Source organism: Bombus terrestris, chromosome 11 (assembly GCF_910591885.1).
Source record: "Bombus terrestris chromosome 11, iyBomTerr1.2, whole genome shotgun sequence".
In the NCBI taxonomy this organism is placed as follows: Eukaryota; Metazoa; Arthropoda; class Insecta; order Hymenoptera; family Apidae; genus Bombus; species Bombus terrestris.
The window spans coordinates 18,522,272-18,538,932 of NC_063279.1; the positions used below are offsets into that span (position 1 = coordinate 18,522,272).

Consider the following 16,661-nt stretch of genomic DNA (forward strand, 5'->3'; position numbering starts at 1 on the left):
ATCATCATTAATTTCATCTGCCCCTTTTTTTATCATCATTTCTCGTAAAGAAACGTGCGTGTGTGTGCGCGCGCGTGTATGTAATATATATGTGAACACCTATAACGATTTTAAGTCCCCAGTTCAAAGACTTCCCTCGGCTGTCTATTGTCCGTTATCTCTGTCTACGCATAGGGGCCGATCTTATGTATTTTCGAGGGGTTTCAAACTACAATAATGAAAACAAAGAACATCGTCGTTTAAAACACCTGGAACTTTTTTCGCCAAGCATATTGGAAATAAATAGTGAAAATATGTTTCACACCAAGAAAATAAGAATTTTCATGAAGCTGACAAATATTTCCTTCTTTCTCGACAAGTTGGCAATTTGACAACCAGAAGAGATTGCCTGCTTTGACTGTGCACAAAAGCAAAATATTTCTTTTAATAGACCTACTTTGAAGTTATCAATTTTTCATTCGACTTTGTGTTTTATTCCAAATACTCGACAACCGAAAATATACAAGACTTTTGTTGTGTAACCGTTGCTCTCGAAGCAAAGTTTTCAATTCAATAAAGGATTATGGAATATACGATATGGTTCTTGAAACGATTGCGTTACAGTTATAAAGCCTTTACTTTCTTTACTTTACTTTCTTTGGCAAAAATATAACATCTTGAATAAAATATATTCAAGAGTAAATTAAACTACTTTTTTTATACTAAATAATATTTTATTTGTACACGTAGATCTACTCATGTCGATTGCTTTTTTTTATTATTATAACAATGCAACAATAACTTATCACTGAAATCTCTGACAAAAATTATATTCTCGAAATTCTAAGTAATAATTAAATTTAACCTCCGAGTTTATAGTTTTACTTACATTGATATTTTTGGAATTCCTAAATAATAATAATAAAAATTGTACTTTTTCTGTTAAATAAGTTTTTCTAGTAGGGACAGTTGTGAGATTAATACTGAAAATCATTCTTTTACTATATATATTATAATGTTATGTTTACATAATACATTTACCAAGGTAATAAAGATAGACTAATACAGTACTGGTATATATATGACTTTATTTGTCAGGAATGACTTCCAAACCCTGAAAAGAGACAAAAATTATGTCAAATATTGTATATTTTAACATAATAATCAAATTTTAACTAATCAATCTGATATTGTATGATGTTACAAGAAATAACAAGCTATTAAACAGTCATAATACTATATACCTACATTAAACTTCCACACTTTTCCACCAGCAAATTCATAGTCTCTTACAAATCCCACTTGCTCAATTGTATTGTTATTGTACAATCTTCCATTTGGCTGTAATAGCAAAATATAAAGAAATTAGCTCATATAAACTAAAAATTGTTTAAACTTGTTTTAAATATTGATTGAAACAACTACAAAGCATTTGTACAATAAATAACACATTTATAAAATTGGCTATTACACAATAATTAACAGTTATGTTTTAAAACACTTAAATTTTTACTCCAGAAAGGAAAGATAAAGCGGAGTCATATAAATTGTCACTTCGTTGGAGTATTAAATAATCTTTCTTATCAAATGGTTATTATATTGAGGTTATGTTACAAAAATTACTTACGTTCCCAATAAAAAACTTATTTATGTATGGTGAAATGTAAGCAGGTAATGTTGTAAGTACTACTATTATACCTAATGGCATCATAGCATTATACCACATTTTTAGCAAATATTTAAATCTATATAATATAACAAAATTTTCTAGACAGTTACGTCACTGTCTACGACAGCACGGGGATACGAATCATCTAGATTTAATTCTCTTTGCTACTATACGTTTCTTAATAAGAAATATCACGTCTGTATTATTTCTTTTATTGTTAACTTAGACATTAACTAAAACTTTCGAAACTAACAAGATATATAAAATATAAAAGTTGGTTAACTTATTATTAGGACAATTTTATTATTATAATAGATTTTGAATTCTAAGAAATCTGATTTGGTAATAAATATTAAATAAAACTACCTTTCCCTTTTTTACAATATTGCATTAAACTTTTGATTGCGTGTTTTAAAATACTTCAAATGTGCTAAACGTACGTCTTATATATATTTGTATTGCTATATGTAGATAAAATCAATTATTTAGTTCGAAATTTGAAAAAATTAAATACAAAATGAATATAATTTTTAACATCAACTTGATATAAGACTAAAAATTATAATAATAAATTACAATAAACAATTTGCACTAACTAAATAATAATGTATAATTATTGAAATCGGGTAAGTAAACACAACACGAACACAATTATCGGAAGCGAATAAAAGGTTAAACGTTCAAAAGCTTTTAACATTTCTTTATGGTATTGAATTTATCTTCCGTATTCATTAATGTAGTTTTTAATTAATAATGCAACAAAAATCTGATTTATTTTATTCAAATTCATTTAGAATGATATAAAAGCAACAGCAGTAATGCCGGAAGAAGTTTTAAAAAATGTAATTAAACACATGGTATGTATTATACAACTTAAAAGTTTACAGTTTGTTGTTAGATTTATTATTCACAACATACATCATTCATATAAGATTTATATTATTGTTTCTTAACATTATTATAAATTAGTTTATATAGATTTTGGGCAATTTGTCCTTCCTTTTTCATAATGTCATGATATGTTATCATAAAGTTTACGACGTAATTTGATAAAAAGATACATATATCTTCAGATTCCACAAATTTCTTTTCACCCGCTTAAATAATTTACACTTTTTCATAACACGATCACGTTTTCGATGGTATTTAATCACTTAGTGCATCAAAATGGTAAGTATCATGACAAACAATTATGTTTATGAAAAACGAGAAAAGGAAAAGAAAGATTTTGTGATGTTTGAAAGATTAAACGTTTTAGATATTTTATTACAATGACGAAGTAGTTCTTAATGAACTGTAATAAGTTAATTTAATAATTTAAAAGTAAACATAATTTTATATATTTTTTTCTAGGAGAGCTTAAAGAGAAGTTTCAAACCACCAAAGATGTTGCTAAGACTGTATTCTCTCATTATTTTAATACTAGATCTTGTGACACTTTTATTTGGAATATTTTTTGCTATCTTAATTGCATTATATAGAATATTTAGACCTCCTCCTTTAAAAAATCTCTATGGAGAAGTCGCAATGGTAATGAAATTCTATATCCTTGTTTACGAGGAGTTATTAGGTATCAAACATTTACGTTTTAGGTTGCATTTTAGGTTGTTGGAGCTGGTCGAGGCATAGGTAGAGAATTAGCAATTCATTTGTGTCAACTTGGTGTTAATGTTGCATGTGTCGACATTAACAGTGAAAATTGTGATACTACTGTACACTTAGCGTCTAAATCAGTAGGAGTTGCTAAAATGTATATTTGTGATATAACAGATAAGGATGAAGTAAGCATAACATTTATAAAATATATATGTATATTATATAATAAGTATTATACATTGATTTAATTGTAAATAAAATATAATAGGTAGCTCGTATAGTGAATATTATTAAATCAGAGTTAGGTGAAGTTACAATGCTTTTCCATTGCTGCAGTATACCAAGTCCTAGAGCTTTACTTCAAGATCCACCTGAAATAAGGCATACAATTGATTTGACGATTCTAAGTCATTTTTGGGTAAATATCTTTAGAATGATACATAGTTTATTGTAGTAGTCACAAATTTTTGCATCACATTTTTGTTTTCAGTTATTGGATACAGTTTTACCATGCATGGAACGGGCTGGAAAAGGGCACATAGTGGTTCTATCATCTGTGGCTGGCCTTTCTGGTACTGCCACAGGAGGAAACAGAGTTTCTTTGTCCACTGCACAATTTGCAGTTCAAGGATTAGCTGAATCATTACATACTGAATTAAGACATTTGAATAGTAACATAATAATTACTTTAGTTCACGTTTATCCATTTATTGTAGGCGCAGAAATAGCAAAAGATATTCGTTTTAGGTAAGCAATCAAATGATGATATTTGATTTTATCGAAAATTTATTTTTCACAATTCTTCCAGAATACCAAGTTACTTTGGTACAATGCCCGCCACAGAAGCAGCTGAACAAATTTTAGATGGAGTTCGCCGAAATTATGCAGAATTCAGTGTGCCTGGATATTTACTTTACTTAGGTCATATTCTTAGGTAAATTGAAGGTTAATATTACCAAGTCTATAAAGTTTTATTAATAATTAATATTTTACACTTGTAGAATACTTCCAAAGAAAGCATCATTTATGTTGCGTGACTTGCTAGACACTGGTGTCGATTTTGGATGAATTTAATTTTCCTAATCAAATGTGAGAATTTTTTTATATTATGTTAATAAGATTTTATGATAACAAAAGAACTTTAATGTACTGAAAAACGAATATTTTACTTAATTTCGTATATGTATAATTTGATCTTTGAAGTATTTTTCACTACAGACCAATGTTTGTAGTTTGTTTCATTATTGTGGTATAAAATTTCATATATATTTTTACTTATATATGTTTTTATACATTCTAACATTTATATAAAACGAAATACTCTAGTTTATTAATAAATAATCACATGAGCTGCGCATAAAATATTTTGCGACACAACTGAAATATCAATTAGCAGTTAAAATAGATTGTATACTTACGTTTTGTGTATGATACATACACACGTGATATAAGTATTAAATATTTAATAAACTGAATAAGTACTAATAGGCACTATGTAGTTACTACACAAATACTATTTACAATGCAAAAATAACCTATATACACAGCGTCAATCTTATGACGATTTAATAGCAAAATATCTGAATGTACAGAAGACTATACTTCATTTCCTAATGTTGTACATAATACACATATATATACACTATGTAACTATGTATTATCTTCCGAACGTCTTGTCTATTATTGTTATGTGCATATTTCGTAAAAAAAAAAAAAAAGAGAAAAGACACTCAGGTGTTAATAAATAAATACAAATCCGCAACTATTAATAGTAACATTGTTTGACTTTTCACGAAAACGAAAGTAACGAAAAATTCACTCAGTCTGTTTTATAGAATCGGAAATACATTTATCATAGTCTAAATAAAAATATACTATGTATTGAAGATAATGCATATATACAGTTATATGTAAAGTTCTATTTACAAAATAGAACTAAATACGGGCTTGTCATACCTATAAAAGTAATTGAATTTTCAATGAATTTTAAGAAAGAAATATTTACATTTCGTGTTTGATTTGATAAATACGTGAATCTAACGTTTCAAATTACTGGATATTTCAGATATGACTGGACATAAAAAAATAATTTATAATTTACAAGGTAAATTCATTAAAGTTGGGACAATCTGTTGATGATGATTCAAATCCCAACACTGGAATGAGTTTATGCTAATCTAAACCAGGCGGAGCTGGTTCTGAAATATCAGTTTCCATAGTATCTGGTTTTTGTTCGATCAGATAATCACCGGGTGGTGCCTGCAAGAAATTCAAGGAAGAACTATTTGGATCAGTTCATATATTTATTTTTTCTTATAATAATATAAAAATCAACTCTTTATATACAAGTAGTTTTACTCACAATATCAAATTCATCATGTATGTCGCAAGGTGATTTACCCTGAATAACATCCATTATTGATTGCGGAATGTGCGCTTTCTGAAATATCACATCATTTCCGTATTAAATTTTTTGCATTCTTAGTAAAATATAAAACATAGAATAAGTATTACGGTATCAATAAAGTATATTGCAGGAAATATACCTGATTTTCGGCAAAGGCTTCGACATGCGCTAATAATGGTGCTCGTAAGTTACTCGCCATTTTTAACGCTTCGGCCAATTGTGCTGGAGGAAGTTGTAAAATAACCGCAAAACTTTGTGGTTGCGTACGTTCACAACATTTTACAAAACCCTCCCATACTTTTGGCTGTTTCCAAACTTGTTTGAGAATTAATCGTTGAAGTATATTCATAACGAATCCACTTAACCTAGGATATAATGCTAAACTTTGTATCACTGTACGCATGAGTAATGTAGGAAGAGGGGTCATCTCCATAAGATGTTGCATTACAACAGCTACAGTTTCTTGTGTATATATTTGTTTTTCCGCAAAACATAGGGACGTAGCTGTAAATTAGTATTAATAAATATAAAATTTGAATGAATAATTGTAAAAGAATCATTTTAAAACAAATGAAGAAATTTTATATGTCATACCTTTTATGACTGTTTTCAATTCTGCTTTGCTTGGATCTATATTATGTAAAGCTATTAACAATTCAGCAGGTGTGATAGGAGATGTATGAGGCACACCACTTTCATTATTATGAGTGCCTAGCAGTCTATTGAATACCTATAAAAGGAGGATCATTGTAATATATGATACAAAATTTTATTTTAAATTTAGATAATATTATTTCATATTGTTTACCTCTTTAACAACAATAGGATTTAATTTTATGAGTTTTGGAAGAGCAGCTATAACTTCTTTCTTCGTTAAACCATTTAAAACTGGTATTAAGAATCGAACATCTGAAACTCTGGTCTGATAAAGTTCTCTTACTCTTGCTACTAATTCTGCACTTGGTGCAGCTGAAAAGAAAAGAGATGTTAAATATTGTATTAATTTTTAAAAAACTGTATATGATTGAATGTGGAAACATATATACATTTTTCTGTAAGGATATGAATAATTCTTGTCACTAGTGTTTCAGCGCCTTTAGGGCAATTTTCAACTAATGACAATAATTGTGGACTCCCCATTCCTAAAGATCTTACAGGTCCTTCTACTAATCGAAGAACCATACGTTTTACATCTGCACCCATCGATGTATAAACTCTAGCCAATCTAGAAAACCAATATTAATAGAAATTTGTATTTAACATATGCATTTATTAAGAAAAGAACTTACTCATGAATTAAATCTTGATGTTCACTTAACAGAGCAAGATATAATCCAAGACAAGCTCTTGTAGTTGACTCAGTCCACTGAGTTTCTACTTGCGGTCTACCTCGATCTTGTCCAAAGACGATCTCAGGTGGTGTATGTAGTCGTAAGAAACCTAAATAGAGAACTGCATACTCTTCTATGAGTTTACTTAATTCAGGACGACTATATAGTTGACAAACTAACTGTATAGCGGCTTCCCTTATCTATTTATGAACAGAAAATTAAGATACTTAATACGCACATATATACTAAGAACTACTGCCATGGAACGGCGGGGATTCGGGAAGATGAAGAGCGAAAGGGTTCTAAAGTGATGTACATATGATATTTGGATTACACGATTAAATAATTATAACTTACCGTATTGTTTTCATGGCCAGTATGACATAACAATACGTTTAGGAAAACTAATTGTTTTGTTGGTCTACGAATAACCATTTCTTTTAATAATTGTAACGGCATCAATCCTCTTGTTTCATCAGAAGACACCATTTTCAAAGCCTCAACTGCATCTTCAGTGATTAATGGAGCTTCCAAGTATAGCCTTTTTAAAATTCATATACAGCTAACATTACATATTCTGTTATTAAATGCTTTATTGATATCACTTACCTATATAGTAATGTGTCACGATCTTTGCCTTGAACTAAATCTATTGCAGATACTAAAGTACATAATAAAAAGTTGTAAGCCTGATGTGGAGCTTCTTGGGGCTTTGTACATAATGTAGTTCGTCTTTGGAAACCCTGAAGTAATGCATATTCTTCATACAACCAACCTAAAGCTAAGTCTAAACGATTCCTCATATCGTCAGTAATATAACGTAATACTGCTTCTTTAATGTATGGATTAAACGTTGCTGCTAGAGTAGTTAAAATTTTTGATCTAAAGAGAAATAACAAGAAATATTTTGTTTCACTTTAGAATATTTTCAAATAAATAAATAATTCATAAAATGATGTACCTTATGGCTGCTACACCACCAAATACAGCTGTCTTCTCAGAAAGTAAAATTCGATTCACAGCCATCAGTAACATTCTTTCTTTAATTTCTTTTGACAATGGTTTTGTAACTTCAGATAATTTCAAGGCTTTTAAACGAGTTCTTGCCTTCGCAAGCGATTTTTCATGTGCTTCCAGAGATGCCTTTGCTTCTTTTTCTTTTTCCCTATCTTTTTCACGTTTCCGCTCTCGTTTTGCTTCCGCTACGCTAATGGTTGGATTTTTCACTAAATCTTCCATCACAGCATCTTCATCCTTTGCATCCTTTTTTTTCTTTGTTTTAGCTTGTCTTATTTGTGTCGCTAGTAATTTAGCAATCGTTTGTCGTTGAATATTTATATCCGTCGTTGAAGAAGGCTGATATTCTCTTTGAAAAATCGTTGTCATTGTGTCTGGGACCCACGCCTGTTAATGAAATGCGTTTGATACAAAAAAAAATGAAAGTATTAAAAATCCCAACTAGTTTTATACAAAAATATATTCACCATGCTATCCATTACTAAATCTGTAACAATGTCTACACTTAATCTTTCAGCAATAAAACTTTCTGAAAGTTCAACCAATTCTGGTACTTTTGAGCTGGGTACTAAACTAGCCACAATCTCTGATTCATCTGTTATTAAAGAAGTTTCGATTTTAACACGCTTTGCAGCGGAAGACGCTGCTGCTTCCTAGAAAATCACATATATTTCAAATGAAGAAGTGATCATTAATATATATAAATTAAAGCTGATTCCATATTTACTTGTTGTCGTTTCTTCATACGTCGAATATCTTCTGGTTTTGGATAAGCTTTAAGAATTTCTTGTTCTTTTGCTCCCAATTGAGTCAGTTGTTTAGCTATTGTGGATGCAAATTCTATGCTAGCTGGGTGCTTCATCAGTCCTAATAGAGTTAATTTTAATTGTTTTTGAACACTAGTTACTTGAGAATCAGATAATGTGGGTGGTAAATCATGTTGTAACCTTTGCAAAGCTGTAAATATTGATATCTTTTATTTATAAATTTAGTATGATTAAATTACATTACTGAATATTTTATGTACCTTGTATTACACCAGGCATAAACTGAGGTCTTGTTTTAGCAATCAATGCTAAAGATCCCATGCATGTCATCAAATTAACGCTACTAACGTGTGGAGATCCGTGAAATTTGATTAATAAGTCCATTACATCATTAGCTTCTTCCTCTAATTTGCGTCTGCGTGCTATTTTTAATGTTAATGGAATATCTTCTAAAGAAAAATCATCCGACTTTTTTGGTATATCTGGGTCAGGGTATGTTTGTATCAAAACAACACCTTCAAGAAATTTTACAGCTTGTGTTCTAATCCTGAATAGAGAAAAAAAAAAATTAGAAATTAACATTTAACAAATATATATAAATGTACAACTTAAAGACTCTTTTTACCCATCATTATCACTGTCAATCATATTTATAATTTGAATTTTGAGAGCACTAAGTTGATTCCATGCAACTTCCATTTCTGGCGTAACTGTAATGGCACTAGATATCCATTTCAATGCAGCTCTTAATATTCTGCCACTAGCTCTAAGAGCTCTTTTAGAAACAGCTGATGATTCATCAGAAACTAGTCTTAAAAGTACCTGAACTACACGTGGAATTACCTCAGGTTGTTTTACACTGCAAATAAAGTATGATTATTTTATTAATGTGTGTGATGAAAGTAATATTACAATGCGATACATTATAAGTTCCATTAATGATCATTACCCAGCCTCTTCTATGAAACCTGTAATTGTTTTCCTAACTTCTGCATTCCTATCTAAGGAAAACTGTAATGCTTCATCCAAATATAATGGAAGTAATTGTGGCTCCTTATTTATCAATATTTCCTGAACTTTACATAAATTTGTAACTTTTATATCTTCTCCTGGGTTTAATGAAGCCTCATTTAACCATTCAACTATCTGTAAAATATAATCTAAATCAAAATACCTATTTTTTGTTCGTATAGTAAAGACAATTGAAATTTTATAACTAGGAATTTTTCGGATTCTTCTAATTGAAATTTCTTTCAAATAATCGTCATAATTAATAGTTTAGTCACCATCATAAATATACACGCATACGTATGTACTGTAAATGCTTATTTTGTATCATAAAATGTATCTGGGAAACGATAATTTGAAAGGTTAATACACTGACCAAATCGCCCGGTCCTTTTTCCGGCTCTGTTCTTCTATGTATTCGAGGATCCATTATATTTAATAATAAATCATATAACGCTAAATGCAAGCAACGATTATTAAAAAAATGAGCTGTCGGAAAAGAATTGTTCCAAGTTTTGATATGTTAGTTTATATGCGTTTCTTTTGTAGATTTCCCCCCACTTAAGATAAATAGTGTCTAATAATTTTAGCAAAGAATCTATATTTTTTTTTTAAATAATTTTTTCAAATATTATGTTTAAATTTTAGTTAGTGAACAATAAAAGCTGTCCTAATATCGAACGAAATCGTTTGCGTTGCCATCTTGGCATTTTTCCTTGACCGCTAAGCGCTATAATCGTCTCATGTTAACGAAGCGGGAATTTTAAGGTTTTATTATGTTCTTTATTAATTTTTCTACTAGGTACAATTGGTAATATATCTTGCACATTAAATTTTAAGTATAATGTATTAATTTAATGTTTATTTTTAAAAGCGTAATTTTATATGCAAGATTAACAAAGTAAATATTGTATAATAAAGTCATTATTTCATTTCACATAAAGTGTATTTTCATATATACACGTATAATAAGGGAAACTTTTAGACAGATTGTCTAAACAAAATCTTAAACATTTAATATTTTTAATTTGTCCCATAACTCGTAAAATGCGGTATCACTTTTAGTATAAAAATAAATAGGTTTAAAAGTTATCAATATATTTGCTTACAGTATCAAAGGTCAAGCAGATTTAATCAATACATATATACTTCATCTAATTCCACAAATATTAATGGAAAAATTGTTTAGATTAAACGAAAAATATAGCTCGTTATCGAATCGTAAATACTGTTTGTACATATGTTAATCGCTCAAAGTTAATCTATCATCCGCCGAGTAAGGAAACGTAAAGTAACGTTGTGCATTCACACTATTAAGTGACATGATTTCAAGTTTCTATGAAAAAATTGTTGGTACGTCTTCTACAGTGGAGTCAAACCAGCAGAAAATTCTTTGTATTGGATTAACTTGTTTGGATATTGTACAAACGTGCAAACAATATCCCGCAGAAGATTCTGATCAAAGGTAAGGAGATATTTCTATACGCGATTGCGCAGTGTTATCATTAGTTCATTGCTTACGTCGATCAGCTGATATTGACAAAGATATAAACAACGTATAATTATCATTTTTAACCAATATGTATATATATATATAATAACTTTGTACGATCTTTATAATGAATAAAAATATATTTTTAATACTTGTTATGCTATTGAGACTAGAATTTATTGTTCTAATGTGATTTACAGATCTGTAGAATGTCGGTGGCAAAGAGGAGGTAATGCATCTAATACTTGTACGGTTCTTTCTCAATTAGGGAGCCCGTGTGAATTTTTTGGTACTTTAAGTGCTGAAGAACATTTAAGTTTTTTGCAAAATGACATGCGCAGTTACAACATTGACTTTTCTCATTGTCCTATGGTAGAAAGTATAGGGTGTCCAATATCCACTGTTATGCTAAGTTTAAGCTCAGGGTCTCGTACAATTTTACATCATAATCCAAATCTGCCAGAGTTAACATTGAAAAATTTTGAGCAACTACATTTAGAAGATTACAGTTGGATTCATTTTGAAGGTAGAAACTTGAATGAAGTATTATCCATGATGCAGTGTGTGGAAAATTATAATAACATGTTGAATTATAGCCAAGATAGCAATAGTAAAGAAATTGCTTCCAGTCAAGCACCAATTACTGTTAGTGTAGAATTAGAAACTCCGAGACAAGAATTATTAGACTTACTACCTTATGTCGATGTAGCATTTATCTCTAAAGATTTTGCCCAAAGTAGAGGACATGATAATATGAGTGAAACATTGAAGGATATTAGCGGAGATGCTAAATCTGGGTATGAATCCATATAAAAAAATACTTTGAATTTATGGATGAAAAATTGATATATTATAAAATTTCTTTTTTTCTAGGGCAACTCTTATATGTGCTTGGGCTGACAGAGGTGCTATGGCAAGAACTCCAGATAATATTACAGTACAATCTCCTGCATTTCCACCACAGAAGATTGTGGATACCTTAGGTGCTGGAGACACCTTTAATGCTGCTGTGTTACATTATTTAAATAAAGCAAAACTGGAATTCATTAAAAAAAGAAAGTTAAAATCATGCAAAATGAATAGTGCCTTACAGAAAGATGTAGAAATCAAACGTAATATTAAAATGAATTATAATATTGAAAGTTTAGAATGTAGCCATACAGAATTTATTACACAAAATGTCCTGCAAGCAGCTGTAACTTTTGCTTGCCAAGTAGCTGGTGCTAAAGTTGGTTTAAGAGGATATAATAAGTTAGGTGAAATTTTTAAGGATGCATCAAAAAGTTAATTCATAAAGCATTGTATTGAATTACATTATATATAGATATTTTATAGAACAGACTGTATTTGTAGCATAGTTATTTTATTTGTTTACATATTCATTAACAATTATTTTTTAGTACATATATATATTACATGTTTCTTATGGAAATATTAAAAAAACATCTTACTTACATTTTACTTATTACACGAGTTATTATTACTTTTATTATTAAATCTTTACAAATAATAAAAATTACATTTATATTTAATAATAAAGGAATTAGAGATACACAGAAAGTTTACGAGTTTACAAGAAGTAATTGAAGGTGATAATTATGATTAAAATTAGCAAAAAATATTATTATGTATTATAAAATAAACATTTTCGTACATAATTACAAGAATATTAAATATTCGTTAACATTCTGCATGTACAACAATATTTAGAAAGTCTCTTACGCGTTCTATGCATGTAAATGGAACACATCTAAAATTGAGAAAAATGTTATTAAATGATGGGAAATTTGTAATATATATTACAAATTATATGTATGTATGTATAATTACACACCTCATAATAACGTTAATATAATACCAACTTGAGGGAATAGAAATCTCTTTCATGTTTTGCTGTTGTGCTTGAACTATTGCATCAACTGCTTGTTTTGTTGTAACCAAAGACATTAGATTTTTAAACCTAATTAGAACAAGTTACGTAAGTATTTTTTGTTATGTATATAATATAATTTAGATGACAACTATTTCTTCACATTTCGTGAACAATGCATTCGTTTTATTACATGACTTCCTATGCCTCTAAGCCAAATGTGTCAAATTTACATGTAAATATATATGAACAATATTACTCAATGATGCTATAAAATATAAAAAATATAAAATATAAAAAAATGTATAGATAGCGTATCATTTTATATTTTGTCCAATTATATAATAAATATTTACTAATAATTTTGCATTATCTATCACTTGAACTAACGTTATACAAAATATTTTACCTATAACTTGGGTTTTTGCAAAGTCCTGTATTGACCATATACGGATAAATTGTTGTGAATTTGATATTTAATGGCTTTTCCTTATTCATCGATCGTAACTCTTCGTGCAGTGCTTCCATCAACCCTAGAAAATCATCATTAAAAGAAACTAGTAACGTAAAATATAAAAAAAAAAGCAATAATATAGACATCAGTTTTACCTCTTACTGCAAACTTTGAAGCGCAGTAAGGAACTATATTGCCTTGACCGAAAATACCAGCCATCGATGAAATAGCAACAATATGACCGTAATTTCTTTGAACCATGCTAGGTAAGAAAGCTTGGAGAATCTATGCAGACAAATTATTTAATTCACGAGTGCAATAGGGGAGGAACCTTTTTATAAAAAAAAAAGCGTAAAATAAATTACCCAAAAATGTGCTAACACATTGATATCGAATATTCGCTTAATTTGCTCGGATGTATGATTCATGAAAGTGAAACAAGGCATTATACCAGCATTGTTAATTAAAATTGTCACATCTCCTACTTCCTCTTTTACTTTTTTAGTTATTTTAAGCACTTCTTCCCTGTTCGATACGTCGCATCTATGGATTATAAAAAAATACGAATTTTATATCGGAAAATACGTCATAAGATTTCTACATACTTGTAACCGTAAGCTTTTAATGTGCCGTTTCGGTTTATTTCATTTACTGTTTCGTTGTTTCCTTCTTCATTTACGTCCAAACAGACAACGATCGCTCCTAATGATGCATATTTTAATGCTAATTCTTTACCAATACCATGTCCAGTACCTGTAATCTATACAAGATAGTAATCTGTTCATCAAGTGCTATTCAAATTATTTGTATGACATTACGCAATCGTCGACAATCGTATAATGGCGACATAATGGAAATATAATGCAAAATATAAAAGAACGAATTGTGGAAAGTTTTCGCCGAAAGTCGGATATTAATTAATCGAATATTAATATCTAAAATGATTATTTGAAAAATTGCAAATATTTGGGATAATAATTAGTTTGTAAAATACCAATACAATTTCGCCGATTACGCTTTTCTCTTCGACTGGTATACATAATCTGTATATTCCAAAGACAATGTCATAAAGTATTTTCAGCACAAGCAGCAATGTATCCAATAGAACTAACGCAACTTCCTGCATCTGGACCATAATTCCTTTAAATAATTTTCTGTAAAAAAAATACGATTAACAAGCAAAGACAATACATCAGATTAAGAACTGCACAGTTTAAATTTTGCAATCAAATTCTCTGTACAAAATGTTCGTCGACCGTGGTAGCGTATGGGCATTTAACATACAAGAATTTAAGACAAGGATGACATGCAAACTGAGCGCGGCTCGTGGTTATACGACACGTGTGTATACCGACGTGTATATATTTTCTTCGAGGCTAATTTGAGATCTCTAAGTATGTGGCTGACCTTTTGCAAATCAGATAGTTTCGAATTTTAATATATGTAGACAGAGATCAATGATACTATAAATTCTTTAATCATTTGAATATGAACGAAAAATCAAGAGAGCTATCTAATAATTTAAGAGAGCTGTGGATATTCAGGGAATAGTAAGAGCGGTACTCGATTAATGGGACGTGTCAATATTGGCATTTGAATCAACATATCTCATATAAATCATAAATTTAATTTATTTTTTGCCTTTATTGTCTTGTTTCCGTTGTTACTTGTTTCATCGTTTCATCTCTTATTGCTTTCTGCGTTTACTTCTCTCTGATTGTGGTGATGTAAGAAACTTAACAAAAATTTGATATTAAGCGAAACGAACCTGCCTTTATAGAAAAGACAGACATCGACTCACCCGCTTAAGCTACTTATATCTAGGAAGAATAAACAAAAAATTCATTACTAAATTTCAATATGTTCTCGTTCTAGGCTCCGTGTATACGAGCAATTTCTAGCTCCTCGATATCGCTGCAATCGTATGTCTTCCTTTGTTGTCCTTAATTGGGAAAACAAAGAAAGATATACGATCGCAGGCTAGAAGTCGCTCGTCTGCAACGAAAGCATTTTAGAGCCCCTTGTACTGTTATTATAGAGATATAAAGATAGAGTGCGCGAGTCATATGTTACCGTGTAAGTGGATTCGATACGAGAACAGGAAAGAGATCTCTGTATACAAACTTCTTGCGTTCTTTTATAATAACGCATATGCATTCGCGCAGTAAATTTGTAAGTGTAAGACTGATCAACAAGCAATATCAATATGCATGCTAGATTAAACAAGAACAGAAGATGCATCTATGCAGTGTTTCCATATTGCATCATATTGCATTATATCTGTATGGTTACTATAGTAAATTTTGTTGTTCAATAGAGCTAGGTTGCCTTGGGTTTGGGAATAATTACTCGATATAAATCAATTGGAACAAGAAAATGAGTGACAATATAAAATTATAGTAATTACAGTGATTAATAACGAGCAGAAGGATTATTATCTTGTGATAATTTTCTTCAATATATTAATAACGAAATGATTGTTTCCTGGAAACCATTATGATCTTAACGAGCTTAATACATTAATAGAGTTAGATGCTCCTAAGATAATGATGGTTTAAACATAATTTCAAATAATACGAAATTTGACATATGAAATTCACAAACTTTCATTCAGAATTCAGACTAAAAATAGGCGTTTCCTTAATCGGCGGAGGATAACCAACAGAATTTTTAACAACGTAATATCCTTTTGTTCTTTATAAATAAACGTAATATGCTTTTAACGAACATAGCTTCTTTCTCCCGTATCTATTTCCTCATACACCGAGTTTTGATAATCTTTCTAAAGATTAAACTATTTCGTCGTAAAAATAAAAAATGACGAATTAATAAGAATTCAGTTTAACACGATATAAAATCTCTCTGATAAGAAACAATACACGAATAGACAGGACGAAATGTCGAAGAATTACTTACCAACGATAATAACCAAAAATAAGTTAAGTAAAAAGCAAGTTAAAAGTAAAGACTGACTAACGGAAAGAGTGAATTTCTCACGAAGGAAACGTACGAGTTCCTTTAGAAGAGCATTCAACAACGCGCTCGTGCGCTGTTCAAATATTAACTAAGCT

General features: G+C 29.7%; 4 protein-coding genes and 1 long non-coding RNA gene across 11 annotated transcripts; 2 read left to right on the forward strand and 3 right to left on the reverse strand.

The window, feature by feature from the left end:
• Positions 1 to 972: 972 nt before the first annotated feature.
• On the reverse strand, positions 973 to 1,750 carry LOC125385989. Its single transcript, XR_007225788.1, has 3 exons — positions 1,607 to 1,750; positions 1,228 to 1,320; positions 973 to 1,093 (listed from the first exon to the last, which is right to left on the reverse strand). It is a non-coding gene; the product is annotated as an uncharacterized LOC125385989 (long non-coding RNA).
• LOC100645094 (17-beta-hydroxysteroid dehydrogenase 13) lies at positions 1,732 to 6,193 on the forward strand. Of its 7 annotated transcripts, XM_012314393.3 has the most exons (9): positions 2,175 to 2,354; positions 2,443 to 2,505; positions 3,002 to 3,178; positions 3,253 to 3,429; positions 3,513 to 3,662; positions 3,735 to 3,991; positions 4,053 to 4,178; positions 4,246 to 4,333; positions 5,310 to 6,193. In XM_012314393.3, exons 1-8 carry the CDS (start codon positions 2,352 to 2,354, stop codon positions 4,310 to 4,312), a joined length of 1,020 nt encoding a protein of 339 aa, XP_012169783.1. In that variant the 5' UTR covers positions 2,175 to 2,351; the 3' UTR covers positions 4,313 to 4,333; positions 5,310 to 6,193. The 7 variants fall into 7 exon arrangements, with proteins under 7 accessions (XP_012169784.1, XP_012169786.1, XP_048266282.1 ...); XM_012314394.3 differs by lacking the exons at positions 2,175 to 2,354; positions 5,310 to 6,193 and adding an exon at positions 1,732 to 1,843 and having other exon boundaries at positions 4,246 to 4,731; XM_012314396.3 differs by lacking the exons at positions 2,175 to 2,354; positions 5,310 to 6,193 and adding an exon at positions 1,904 to 2,084 and having other exon boundaries at positions 4,246 to 4,731.
• On the reverse strand, positions 4,785 to 10,501 carry LOC100644858 (symplekin). The gene is made up of 16 exons (XM_012314390.3): positions 10,151 to 10,501; positions 9,716 to 9,912; positions 9,392 to 9,625; positions 9,027 to 9,313; positions 8,727 to 8,956; positions 8,467 to 8,652; positions 7,944 to 8,386; positions 7,592 to 7,864; positions 7,340 to 7,523; positions 6,941 to 7,182; positions 6,698 to 6,876; positions 6,460 to 6,620; positions 6,246 to 6,381; positions 5,791 to 6,155; positions 5,607 to 5,684; positions 4,785 to 5,503 (listed from the first exon to the last, which is right to left on the reverse strand). The coding sequence occupies exons 1-16, from the start codon at positions 10,202 to 10,204 to the stop codon at positions 5,417 to 5,419; spliced, it is 3,336 nt and encodes a 1,111-aa protein (XP_012169780.1). The 5' UTR covers positions 10,205 to 10,501; the 3' UTR covers positions 4,785 to 5,416.
• A 404-nt stretch (positions 10,502 to 10,905) lies between these two features.
• On the forward strand, positions 10,906 to 13,075 carry LOC100645568 (ketohexokinase). Its single transcript, XM_003399351.3, has 3 exons — positions 10,906 to 11,239; positions 11,467 to 12,063; positions 12,140 to 13,075. The coding sequence occupies exons 1-3, from the start codon at positions 11,097 to 11,099 to the stop codon at positions 12,552 to 12,554; spliced, it is 1,155 nt and encodes a 384-aa protein (XP_003399399.2). The 5' UTR covers positions 10,906 to 11,096; the 3' UTR covers positions 12,555 to 13,075.
• LOC100645459 (short-chain dehydrogenase/reductase family 16C member 6) lies at positions 12,875 to 16,648 on the reverse strand. The gene is made up of 8 exons (XM_012314398.3): positions 16,507 to 16,648; positions 14,585 to 14,744; positions 14,196 to 14,350; positions 13,956 to 14,133; positions 13,746 to 13,875; positions 13,546 to 13,669; positions 13,101 to 13,226; positions 12,875 to 13,016 (listed from the first exon to the last, which is right to left on the reverse strand). Exons 2-8 carry the CDS (start codon positions 14,723 to 14,725, stop codon positions 12,947 to 12,949), a joined length of 924 nt encoding a protein of 307 aa, XP_012169788.2. The 5' UTR covers positions 14,726 to 14,744; positions 16,507 to 16,648; the 3' UTR covers positions 12,875 to 12,946.
• Between the last annotated feature and the right edge of the window lie 13 nt (positions 16,649 to 16,661).